Here is a 12,823-nt window from a genome sequence, read left to right on the forward strand (position 1 = left end):
CTTCCCCTCTTAGATTAATCTGAGTAGCCATTCTCCCTGTGTGTAGTTATTCCTTCTTCTAACGACGCTCATAGATTGTATGTGGAGAGCAATTCCGCTTACTTCCTGTCTTTGTCTTCTGTAACTGCATCTTCTCTTCCTCTTTTCCCTGGCTTCTCTGTTCTTTATTCCCTCCCCTGCTTTCTCCCCCTGTCCTTCCTCCCCCCTGCTTCGCCCTGGCCCACCCCCCTGCCCCCCTCGTCTCTGTCCGGCCAGTTTCAGGAGGCCACTCTCGCAGTAACAGTGGCAGCTCTGAGTCCAGCCTGCCCAGCCTGGCCCGCTCCCTGCTCATGGTGGACCAGCTCATCGACCTGTAGAGGGCGCTGGGGAGCCGGGACACTAAATAGAGAGAGAGTGGGGGGGGTGGAGGGATGAGGTAGAAGTAGTGACGCTCGAGAGGAGAGTAGACCCCAACATTAATCGTTACACCCCCGTTCCACTATTCGTTCCCGTGACTAACGCTTGTTCCATGTGAACTCCACCTGTGATTCCAAACACACTGGGCCATTGTCCTGTTCGTGTTTGTCCCATACCTCTGGTATTTATTCCCATCATGCCTCTTGTATTTATTCCCATCATGCCTCTGGTATTTATTCCCATCATGCCTCTGGTATTGATTCCCGTCATGCCTCTGGTATTGATTCCCGTCATGCCTCTGGTATTGATTCCCGTCATGCCTCTGGTATTGATTCCCGTCATGCCTCTGGTATTGATTCCCATCATGCCCACCACTTTTCTTCTTCTGCCCTCTCATTTCATGCTTTCACAGCATTTATATTTTCTTGCCCTTCTGGGGTCATCATGGCAAACAAGGTCACGGCATGCTGCTTCTACCTTTTGCGTTCATGACACACTAACTTCATTCGAGTTCTTCTTTCTGTAGAATGTTTCACCATGTTTTATTCCCGTCTCTGGTATGTCTAGGATCAGTGTCCAGTCACACGGCATTGTGTCCTATAGGGAACCAGAGAACTCCACTCTTGTAGTTGTTGGCTAGTTGTTATGGTGCACAAGTAGATGTCTCCTTTCTCCACTGTTATATTTCACTTGGATTATTATTTGTTTGCGCACATTTGGTAACACCAATATCACACCATTTGATTTATTGTATATTGTAGACAAACAAAAAAAATCAAGGGTATATCTGCCAATTTAATTATCTACCTTTCAGTGGCCGTGTTTTCAGGGCTTGTGTTTTAGCACTTAGCATGAGGTATCATAGCCTGCAGGTGGAATGGATGGGATGTCAGATCCACCAGCTGTTCCAGAGGTTGAGCCTTCCTTATCTGTGGAAATTAGCGAATAAGTTCTTCAAAAAGCGAATATGTTCGCACCAACATAAGGCTTTAACCCTACAATAACAGAAATGTGGAGTTAACATTCCCAAAGGAAGAAGCTAAGATGTGAAAACACAAGCTTGGCTAGGGAGTCGGCTGCACGTTGACAACGTTGATGCTTTTCGAAAGCATTTATTTGCTCCTTTTTCTTTTCTTGACCTCTTTAGTCTGACTACATGTATACAGACAGTCCATATCATCCCTTTCATTTCAGGCTGTATGTGCCCACGCAATCATTCCCTTCACATGTGCATTCCCACAAAACGTCCATTCCTACATGTACATAGGTCCTATATCATAGTCATTTTCCGGCTCTACATACTGTAAATGTATGTTTACCTGCAATACCCACGGACTCTGATCCAGTGGTCTTTACGTTTTGGTTCCTCAAAAAGTAATTGGTCAAATGTGCTCTGTTCCTCATCTGTCATCATAGCGTTACATTGTGAAGAAAAAAAATATATAGAGAAAAATTAATTTCATATGTAACTAATATTAAATGTGAGTATGAATAGTGTTAGAGAATGAATGTATGAACTGAATATTAGTCTATAAATAAAGATGGATAATATATATAAATATAATTCTTAAGATGACTATTCTAGAAGAAATACATGATATGTTTTTCCTGTTTGTGCAGCTGTGTTTGAGAATGTGTTTCCCACCATATTTCTCCCCGGATTACTATTGTGACATTAGTATAAACATACAGTTATGACAATCTTAGCTTTGATCTGTTGAGGGTTGGGTAGGATTTCTCCAAGTAGCATCTGTTTACTTGCCTTCACCTAAGGAGGATTGTATTATAAACAAACTAGTTTGTTGTGCAATGGGACCACTACACAGGGAACTTTACCATGTCTTATACTGTACCATACTTACTCACGCTGTACAAAGGCAGAACTACAGTCTTCACTGAAATAGTGCCGTGACTCCATGCTTTCTCCGCACAGATTTTACATGATCAAAAAGATGCATATCGAAGCATGACCGTGTTGTTGAATGTTCTGGTTTGTTGGTAGACAGTGTTGTCATTGGTGTGTGTGTATGTGGGTGTATGTGTGGACATACAGTAATGTAACTCCTAGCCAGTCTGAGTTGTTGGATGTGATGCGGTTGTGGTGTTGTTTGAACTCGCTGCAAAAACAGTGACATCGACAGTGGTGTTGGTGTTCGTCATATTGAAAAGCACAGGCCGTCTTGAATTGCGCCGAGTCACTCTGTTGCCTATAGAGGAAGCAAGCCACTGTATCTGAGAGTAGAGCATCTGTCTTTTTGAGTGGACCACTGGAGTCAGTGATCTGATTTGAATATGGTGAACGGAAAGAAATAATGACTCGTCATATCATGTTGTCACTACTGTAAAGTGTGTAATGAAGTGGTTGTGTATCAGACAGAGGGGCAAGCACTACACAGGACTCCACGACCACCACATACTGATAGGACTGCTTGCTATGCTGTTGGGCATTTAAGGAATTACAGATAATTGCTCTACTGCAGTATTCGAAAACAAGGCATGCCAAGCGACAACACTTATTGACAGTATTCTGAAATCCAATGTTGTGTCCCATCTATCTCAGGCTTTTGTAGACATGTGCAACCAATGGAAGGCTGAAGTTCACATCTTAGCCCCCCTCACACCATCTGCAGATAGATAGATAGATAGATACTCATGTGGCTATTGACCTATGCAATCCTTGCTTCTTCCTGTAGACACCACTGTGCTGTTGTAAAGGTCTTGCCCTCCAGGTAGTTACATTTGTTGTTGTGAAAAACAGAGAACCTTCATGTTACCCTGTTGTTTTTGCAAAAAGTGAAAAAGCTGTTGTTCTGGATCCCTGTCCGTTTCTATGACACCCAATCATGCGTCAGAGCTGTGATTTCTGTGTGCACAAATCTATTTTTGTGAGATAACTAAAGAATTACAAAGAGAGGGATGTCGAATAAACATATTCATGTGAATGTACTGTTGTGTGGAGTATTGATTGAGTGACTGAGGGGGGGTTTGTTTGAGAATTTGACGCCCTCACAGTGGCAGTCATGTGGTTAACGTAATGGATTGGCAGAAAGATTGATTCAGAGGGAGAGGGGCGACATTTTAACTAGCTGTTGTCTTTAAAAAAAAAACGTATCTACTAAGGTACAATCAATTCAATCATGTACTGCAAATTAATCACTAGTTATTTTTACCTTATTTACACATGCACAGAGGTTTAATTACTCATGTTTGGGAGATGACATTCAGAGTAGATTTCATAGTTTCTTGAGAAAATATGATGGAAAATATTCCTAATCCTTGCTTTTAATACATTAACACACTTAGAATGTTTATAGGGATAACTCGTATACAAGAACTCTCACACATACTTATTCCCATGAGGGCCCTCATGTCATATTAACTCTTTTTTAAATTGGGATTAACCCCATTAACCCTCCCCTTCTGGAACTGCAAGCTAACGCTGCTCTGTCTGCTCCCTGTCTGCACAGGTAAGACTGCCTCTGTGGAAATGCATGCATGCCTGCTTGCCCCCCTGTCTCTTCCTTACTGTGGACCAATGGGTTTTCTTTTATATCCTACTATTAAAGAGAGGCACAATCAATATAACTATTGTCATGGAAAATTGCATACAGAACCTTTGGATGATTGAATTCTTCCTTCCATCTGTTTTCATTTTGTTCCTTTTGCAAAACATGTTTTGATCAAATGTCACTGAGTTCAATGCAACTTTTTTTTTTCCCCCATCCTGTTCATATTTTTATCTGATTCTATAACTCTTGTTTATCATGTCTTGTTTTTTTATTTATTTTAATTCCATATAAATACATTTCAAGTAGGTTTTGTTGTAAATATCATACTCTAGCCCAGGGTTGTCAAACTCATTTTTCCCCAGGCCTGCATTCAGTCTTCAATGAGGTCTGGAGGGCCGCACTGAAAATGTGTTAGATTTTCTTGCTGCAGAAAATAGTCATCTCCATATTAAAAAAAAAAAAAATGTTCTATGATTCCTGACTGTCAAGCTTTCATGTTGGTGATTATTAGTGAGGTGGACACAGTCAAGTCACACTCCTTGACTTTTTCCATATTTTGTCTTAAAGTGGGATTAAAATGGATTTGTAATCAATCTACACACAATCTGTATTGTCAAAGTGGAAGAATCTTTTGGTTTGATCATTGCTTGACAGCCATTTTCAAGGCAAAACTGTAATTGTTATAGTGTTGTCTTGGTAAGCAACTCAAGTGTATATTTGGCCTCGTTCTAGTCTTGCTGAAAGGTACATTTTTTTAAATTGTTATTTCCCGCGATAAGTTGACTGAACACATTCTAATTTACAGTAACAGCCTGGGGAATAGTTACAGGGGATGATTAGGTGGCCAAGATGGTATGAAGGCCAGATTGGGAATTTAACCAGGACACCAGGGTTAACACCCCTACGATAAGTGCCATGGGATCTTTTGTGACCACAGAGAGTCAGGACACCCGTTTAATGTCCCAGCCAAAAGACAGCACCCTACACAGGGCAACGTCCCCAATCACTGCCCTGGGGCATTGAGATATTTCTTTAGACCAGAGGAAAGGGTGCCTCCTACTGGCCCTCCAACACCCCTTCCAGCAGCATCTGGTCTCCCATCCAGGGACTGACCAGAACCAACCCTGCTTAGCTTCAGAAGCAGCAGGCAGTGTGATGCAGGTTGGTATGCTCCTGTGTCTGTTGGAAAGCAGAGTGAAACAAGTTTTCCCCTAGGATTTTGCCTGTGCTTAGCTCTATTAAGTTTTTGTTCTCAAAAAGAAATCTCCCTAGTCCTTTCCGATGACAAGCATACCCATAACATGATGTAGCCACCACCATGCTTGAAAATATGAAGACTGGTATTCAGTGATGTGTTGGATTTGACACAAACGTAACGCTTTGTATTCAGGGGGAAAAAAAGATTTCTTTGCCACATATTTTGCAGTATTACTTTGGTGCCAAACAGGATGCATGTTTTGGAATATTTTTTCTTCCGTACAGGCTTCCTTATATCATTCTGTCATTTAGGTTAGTATTGTGGAGTAACTACAATGTTGTTGATCCATCCTTAGTTTTCTCCTTTCACAACCATTAAACTCTGTAACTGTTTTAAAATCACCGTTGGCCACATGGTGAAATCCCTGAGTAATTTCCTTCCTCTCCGGCAACTGAGTTAGGAAGGACGCCTGTATCTTTGTGGTGACTGGGTGTATTGATACACCATCCAAAGTGTAATTAATAACTTCACCATGCTCCAATGGATATTCAGTATCTTCTTTAATTTTACCCATCTACCAATAGGTGCCCTTCTTTGCGAGAAATTGGAAAACCTCCCTGGTCTTTGTTGTTGAATCTGTGCTTGAAATGAACTGTAAGGTCCCTCAGTTGAGTAGTTAACTGTATCTGTGGGGTACAAAGATGAAGTAGTCATTCAAAGATCATGTTAACCACTATTATTGCACAACATCTTTACTCCTGAATTATTTAGGCTTGCTATAACAAAAGTGTTGAATACTTATTGACTCAAGACAATGTGTGTAGATCAGTGACACAAAATCAAAATGTAATCAATGTTAAATTCAGGCTGTAACACAACAAAATGTGGAAAAAGTCAAGTGTTGTGAATACTTTCTGAAGGCACTGTATGTCCATTATCAAATTGACACTGTTTCGGTTTGGTTTTACACCTTTTAAAGTATTATTGTGTTTTATTTCTAAATATCAATATCTTATCTGTTAGAGCTTGCTAGTTCTCAGAAAAGGATTGCCCCACTCCCCTGTTCTCACACTACTTTCTGAGGTGCAATGGCAGCTTCAGATTGCTCCCCTGTCTGGTCTTGTTTGACTTACCATTCAGAAATTCAATTCACACATTTTGATTTTCAGTGCCGATTACAGAAGTAACTAGTGTATGTGAATGGTATGTCAAATCATGTTTAGATTTTATATCATTTCCCGTCACATTCTGTGCACACCATAACAAAACTAGTCATTACAATGTGTAATGAACTTGAATGTTAGTTGACTATCCTGGTTTAAACGGCATGTCAGTCTGACTGTTGTCCTCTGTACCCTACAGACCTGCAGAGGGAACCTAGCAGCTGTGAGACACTACCAGGTTCCTCCAGGACCGACAGCTCTGGACCAGCTGTTGAAGAGGAGCACAGACAGAGACTTCCCTTTGCCGACAGCAGCATCATTCCCCCCTCACTGTATCCAGATGAGACAAACTCCCACCTGTTGCCTTCTAAGTCCTCTGACCAGCCAATCAAGCCCGGCCAGAAACAGTCCCAGTGTCTCTCACCTCCTACACAGCAGCACCCAGTCCCCTCCCCTGATATCTTCCTGCAGGCCCCTTTCAGGATTGCAGGGAAAGAAGGGAGAGATGTGTTTACCAACTCCCCTTACCCTCTGGCCCACAAGCCTGCTCTGCCATCTGATCCTTTCCTCCAGGCCCCCTTTGGGAAGAGGAATGAGATAGCTGGGGCTGCTGTCACTGTCTCTCACCCTCCACAGCCCAACAAACAGCCCCTCTGCCAGGTCCAGCCAAACACCCACCATCCCCATAGTCTTTTACATCCCAGTGTCCAGGGGAAGGCCCTGTTCACACCTGTTGCTGCCCCTAGGCCCATCATCCGGCAGGCCCAGCCCAGGTACTCCCGGTGCTCAGAGGTCCCCCTGCCCCAGCAGCCTGTCGCAGCCCACCGCGTGGTCTCCAGTGTGGGGCAGCAGGCTGCTGTGGGCTCGGTGGCTGTGGGCCCCCTGCACTCCTGGACCATTGGAGGCAGAGCTATAGTGGATCCATTCCTCAGGGCTCCCTTCCACCCCAGATGCCAACAGGGAAAGCCTTGATATCTGGACCCCTCTCCCCAAATTCAAAATCTTGCCCCACACCAAATGCCAAAGCTGGCCTCCATCTAGTGCCTACATGTAAGGAGGGAGGTTATCAGTGGAAGTCTGTCCCAAGCCAGCCCTGCTCTTTCCCCCTGTGGAGGGCATAACCCAGTCCTAGCAGCCCTCTTGTAAGTGTGCAATCTAGATTACTCTGGCTCCCTCTGTTGAGGATGTAATAGGTAGACTGACTTTTTCTGTGCAATTGCAGTATTAATCATGACTTGCTCCATCTTGCCCATATTCAACTTGTTTTTTTACACGCTCGTTCTACCTCAGCTTTCTGATTCGCCTTCAGATGAAACACTGGTAGATTGCGGCACTTCATTTGCATTTCATGAGGATTTCCAGGACACATCAAACTGCTAAAACTATATTGAAAATAAAGATTGTCCAGGATCGTTTCACTTTAAAAGTACTAATGGCAATCTACATTTTCTGAATTTGAGAAATCTCCCAAGTAAAAGGAAAAGAAGAACAAAGGATATTGTTATATTTGTTAATGGTTTGTGTTTGTATACTTACTGTATATAATTTTTTTTACATTGTTTTCAACACCATGTTAATAATATACTAAATGTTGTGTAAATGACATTTGGTTTATATGGTTCGACTATACTAGGGTAGTACTAAATTACATCAGTTGAGTATTTGCCTGATGAGCTGGTGACATTTGACCTCTGTCAAACGTGTATTCTCCTTCTATTACTCCATACTTTTTAACCGTTGTTTTACGTAGTTTCCTTCTTCACAGGTCAACATAGGTCTTTAAATATTTTATAAAAAGACCTGTTGTCAACAGCAAGAGGAAAGGCTTATCGTGAAGGATACTTAGCTTTGGTCCATAACCATAGCAGGAGTCTGTCTCTATGCTGTATTTGAATGTCTTGGTAAGTTACTATGGATCAAAATGCACTCTAACACACATTAGGAACACCTTCCTAATATTGAGTTGCGCAGCCCCCCCCCCCCCCCCCCCCCRSCGCTCGGGCACGCAGCTCCCTGGGACTGCTATAACAAATATCAGCGCGTGCAGAGAAGCACGAGATTAAACTTCACGCAACTTACTAGTTTTCCCTGTTAACACTATCACCGTTTCCCTTTACTGTGGGAATTGTGATCGAATCAACGCAATATTAGCAACTTTCAATGCAACATCCCGAAACAAAACAAACTATGCAAGACTTAGTATGCAAAACTAACTTTACAAGAGATTTTGTTTGTCGGCAGAACGCATCAGAGCAGGATTCTATTACATTGACAGGCACGCCTCGGGCACATACTCTACACAGACCGGTGCGGCATAACCAATCAGAGCTGCAGTAGGCCTATATGCAAATAGACCATTGCCATATATGGATCTGTGCCATTCCTTTGAACTGGACTGTGTTTACAGCATCAGCGGTCATGGGTAGATACACTTGTTTTGAGATCAAAGCGAGAGCTGCATGTAGCCACGTGTGCACATTTGTTCATATCCTTTGCTAGTTAGTGAGTTATTAGCCCAGTTATAGATCATTTGTAGTCAGCAGCGGGGGAGTGATTGTTCTCTACAAGAGCACAAAACATGTACATTTCTAGACATCTTTGAAAAACAAGTTGGGTAAAGAGCTTTTTGTTTTTGTTTTAAAGGGGCAGTGTTGTACTTTGAAACAGGCTTAAGTAAACTAAGTAGCCAATAGGCAGAGGGTAGCATAATTTGTCTGATTCTCTCTAATAATGGTATGGGAATAATGATGAATTTTATTTTGTAAAGTGGTTTCTTGCATCAAACAACACAACATTTTCAGTCACCTCCTTGTCTCGATGACAAGTTATAGCTCCACCCGGCACAGCCAGAAGAGGACTGGCCACCCCTCAGAGCTTGGTTCCGCTCTAGATTTCTTCCTAGGTTCTGGCCTTTCTAGGGAGGTGTTGAGGACAGCACAGCAGTCTGATGCTCTCACCTGTGATTACTGGTCAATGCTTTGTTAACAACCACACTGTGCTGTAAACAGAATGAAGGATTTTTCATGAAATTCTGTAGTAGGCTGGTTGTTTCTTTTTATTCAGTCACTTTACATGTCTACCAATCTGATTAAACATTCATGTTAACAATATGCTTATTTACACATTTGTAATTGTACTCACTGTCAAGTGGCATTCTTACCACTAATGGTCCAGAGTGATCGGTCAGAAGGGTATTTTACCAAATGTAGTCCTTATACAACATGGAAGTGAAGAGTCTTTATATCTCTGATTGCTTCAGTGTGTGCGAGCATGTTCTCAGCATCACCCTCACCATGTAGGAAATTGCAACAGAAATAGCGGTAGTAGAGTGATCTACCTGTCTGTCACACAGAAGGAGTTGATCCAGGGGCAGGCCACAGAGGCTCAGCGCTCCCTTGGGTGTGTGAGTCTAGTGCCTAACCTTCTCTGCCAGGGCTCTATGGCATCATAGTTGGCCTTTGCTTTTACTGTCTCCAACCCCTCTGCCACCTAGTTTAGCTCGTTGCCGTTGGCGCAGTGATTTGCCACAGGCATGCATATATGAGGTCACTCTCGACAGGATTGTGTCTCTGTGTCCTTCTATAATATCTCATTTAACCCATTTTAATCCCATCAGTCACAATAGTGGGGGGGAAAACGTTTGTACTTTACAGGCTCTAGAGAAGTTAAAGTTGTACTTATCAAAAATAAGTACTATATTATGAATGTGTCTAGTGTGATTCAGAGATGTTCCATACGATTTCTCAAAATGGTCACAAGACCACAAGCATTCATCTCCAAGGTGTACTTTTACAGAAACATTTGGTACTAGAAGTCTGTATTCAACTGCTTAAAAAAACAAATACATTGTTGAAATGTTCAAATATTGTCTTTGTACCTGTCATTTTTAAAGGGTCTAGTTTACATGTGTGCCTTCATTTTTGATACATTGCATCCCTGATGCTCGTGGTATATGAAAATATCTTAGCGGTCACATTTGTGACCAATGGGAAAATATAGTGGCTCAAAATTCATAGCAGATTATTTATTTTTCAAAAAATGAAGTTGAGTTGGGTAATGGATATACATGATCAAGATGACTTTACCATTATCCATTAGCCTTTACACATGTTTAAATCAATGATTTTAATTGTAAATGTCATATTTTGTTATTTCAGGGAGAATTGGCCATGTGTAGACCCATACACTCAATTATTGTAATATAACTTAAATATGTAATGTCAATAGATTTGTTTAGTGTCTCTCACAAGGGTAGACCTGGTTTATCAGAGTACTGGGACGTAGCCACAGGTGTACACCTGGTTTTTATGGGTATTTGGGCTGAGATATGCAGGTGTAGATCTGGGTTATATTAGTATTGGGACTCAGTCAACGGTGTAGACCTGGTTTGTACTTGAGGTGCAGGGGTAGACTTGGTTTACAGTTTGAGTATTCAGGCTTAGGCCAGGCTTAGTTGACTAATTGGGTTCAAGCACAGGTGCAGACTTTAGGTACCGTGTGTAATTTGGACCTGAAGTACAGGTGTACACCTGTGTATAAATTGGGTCTGACATGTGGAATTACACATTTTTATGACAATTGGGGCTCACATGTAGCAGTAGACCAGTTGTACAGTTGAAGTCGGAAGTTTACATACACCTTAGCCAAATACATTTAAACTCAGTTTTTCACAATTTACTGAATTAAATCTAGTAAAAATTCCCTGTCTTAGGTCAGTTAGGGTCACCACTTTATTTTAAGAATGTCAAATATCAGAATAATAGTACAGAGAAGGATTTATTCCAGCTTTTATTTCTTTCATCACTTTTCCCTGTGGGTCAGAAGTTTACATACACTCAATTAGTATTTGGTAGCATTGCCTTTCAATTGTTTAACTTCGGTCAAATGTTTCGGGTAGCCTTCCACAAGCTTCCCACAATAAGTTTGGTGAATTTTGGCCCATTCCTCCTGACAGAGCTGGTGTAACTGAGTCAGGTTTGTAGGCCTCCTTGCTCGCACATGCTTTTTCAGTTCTGCCCACAAATTGTCTATGGGATTGAGGTCAATGCTTTGTGATGGCCACTCCAATACCTTGACTTTGTTGTCCTTAAGCCATTTTGCCACAACTTTGGAAGTATGCTTGGGGTCATTGTCCATTTGGAAGACCCATTTGCGACCAAGCTTTAACTTCCTGACTGATGTCTTGAGATGTTGCTTCAATATATCCACATAATTGTCCTCCCTCATGATGCCATCTATTTTGTGAAGTGCACCAGTCTCTCCTGCAGCAAAGCACCCCCACAACATGATGCTGCCACCCCACGTGCTTCACGTTTGGGATGGTGTTCTTCGGCTTGCAAGACTCCCCCTTTTTCCTCCAAACATAACGATGGTCATTATGGCCAAACAGTTCTATTTTTGTTTCATCAGACCAGCGGACATTTCTCTAAAATGTACAATCTTTGTCCCCATGTGCAGTTGCAAACCGTAGTCTGGCTTTTTTATGGTGGTTTTGGAACAGTGTCTTCTTCCTTGCTGAGCAGCCTTTCAGGTTATGTCGATATAGGACTCGTTTTACTGTGGATATAGATACGTTTGTACCTGTTTCCTCCAGCATCTTCAAGGTCCTTTGCTGTTGTTCTGGGATTGATTTGCACTTTTCGCACCAAGGTACGTTCATCTCTAGGAGACAGAACGCGTTTCCTTCCTGAGCGGTATGACAGCTGCGTGGTCCCATGGTGTTTATACTTGCGTACTATTGTTTGTACAGATGAACGTGGTACCTTCAGGCGTTTGGAAATTGCCCCCAAGGATGAACCAGACTTGTGGAGGTCTACAATTTTTTTCTGAGGTCCTGGCTGATTTCTTTTGATTTTCCCATGATGTCAAGCAAAGAGGTACTGAGTTTGAAGGTAGACCTTGAAAAACATCCACAGGTCCAATTGACTCAAATTATGTAAATTTGCCTATCAGAAGCTTCTAAAGCCATGACATCATGTTCTGGAATTTTCCAAGCTGTTTAAAGGCACAGTCAACTTGTATGTATACTTCTGACCCACTGGAATTGTGATACAGTGAATTATAAGTGAAATAATCTGTCTGTTAACAATTGTTGGAAAAATGACTTAGTAGATGTCCTAACCGATTTGCCAAGACTATAGTTTGTTAACAAGACATTTGTGGAATGGTTGAAAGACTAGTTTTAATGACTCCAACCTAAGTGTACGTGAACTTCCGACCTTAACTGTATGTATATACACACACATACACACACACATTTTCTGTCCATTAAAATAACATCAAATTGATCAGAAATACAGTGTAGACATTGTTAATGTTGTAAATGACTACTGTAGCTGGAAACGGCTGCTTTTTTTATTGGAATATCTATATAGGCGTACAGAGGCCCATTATCAGCAACCATCACTCCTGTGTTCCAATCGCACGTTGTGTTAGCTAATCCAAGTTTATAATTTTAAAAGGCTAATTGATCATTAGAAAACCCTTTTGCAATTATGTTAGCACAGCTGAAAACTGTTGTTCTGATTAAAGAAGCAATAAAACTCGCCTTCTTTAGA

The 12,823-nt window shown here is 41.8% G+C and overlaps 1 protein-coding gene across 6 annotated transcripts in view; it reads left to right on the plus strand.

Moving 5' to 3' along the window:
* The window catches only part of LOC111961489 (AP2-associated protein kinase 1), a 31,265-nt gene extending 21,096 nt beyond the window's left edge, over positions 1 to 10,169 (plus strand). For 5 of the 6 annotated variants that reach the window (XM_023983803.2, XM_023983804.2, XM_023983805.2 and 2 more), the window contains one exon: positions 6,466 to 10,169. In XM_023983803.2, the coding sequence (XP_023839571.1) occupies positions 6,466 to 7,238 (773 nt within the window). In that variant the 3' untranslated portion in view covers positions 7,239 to 10,169. Of the gene's footprint in view, positions 1 to 255; positions 3,343 to 6,465 lie in introns of those variants that run through there. The other variant, XM_023983808.2, reaches the window with a different exon arrangement.
* The last annotated feature ends 2,654 nt before the right edge of the window (positions 10,170 to 12,823 follow it).

This window comes from Salvelinus sp. IW2-2015, linkage group LG4q.1:29, assembly GCF_002910315.2.
Source record: "Salvelinus sp. IW2-2015 linkage group LG4q.1:29, ASM291031v2, whole genome shotgun sequence".
Classification (NCBI taxonomy): Eukaryota; Metazoa; Chordata; class Actinopteri; order Salmoniformes; family Salmonidae; genus Salvelinus; species Salvelinus sp. IW2-2015.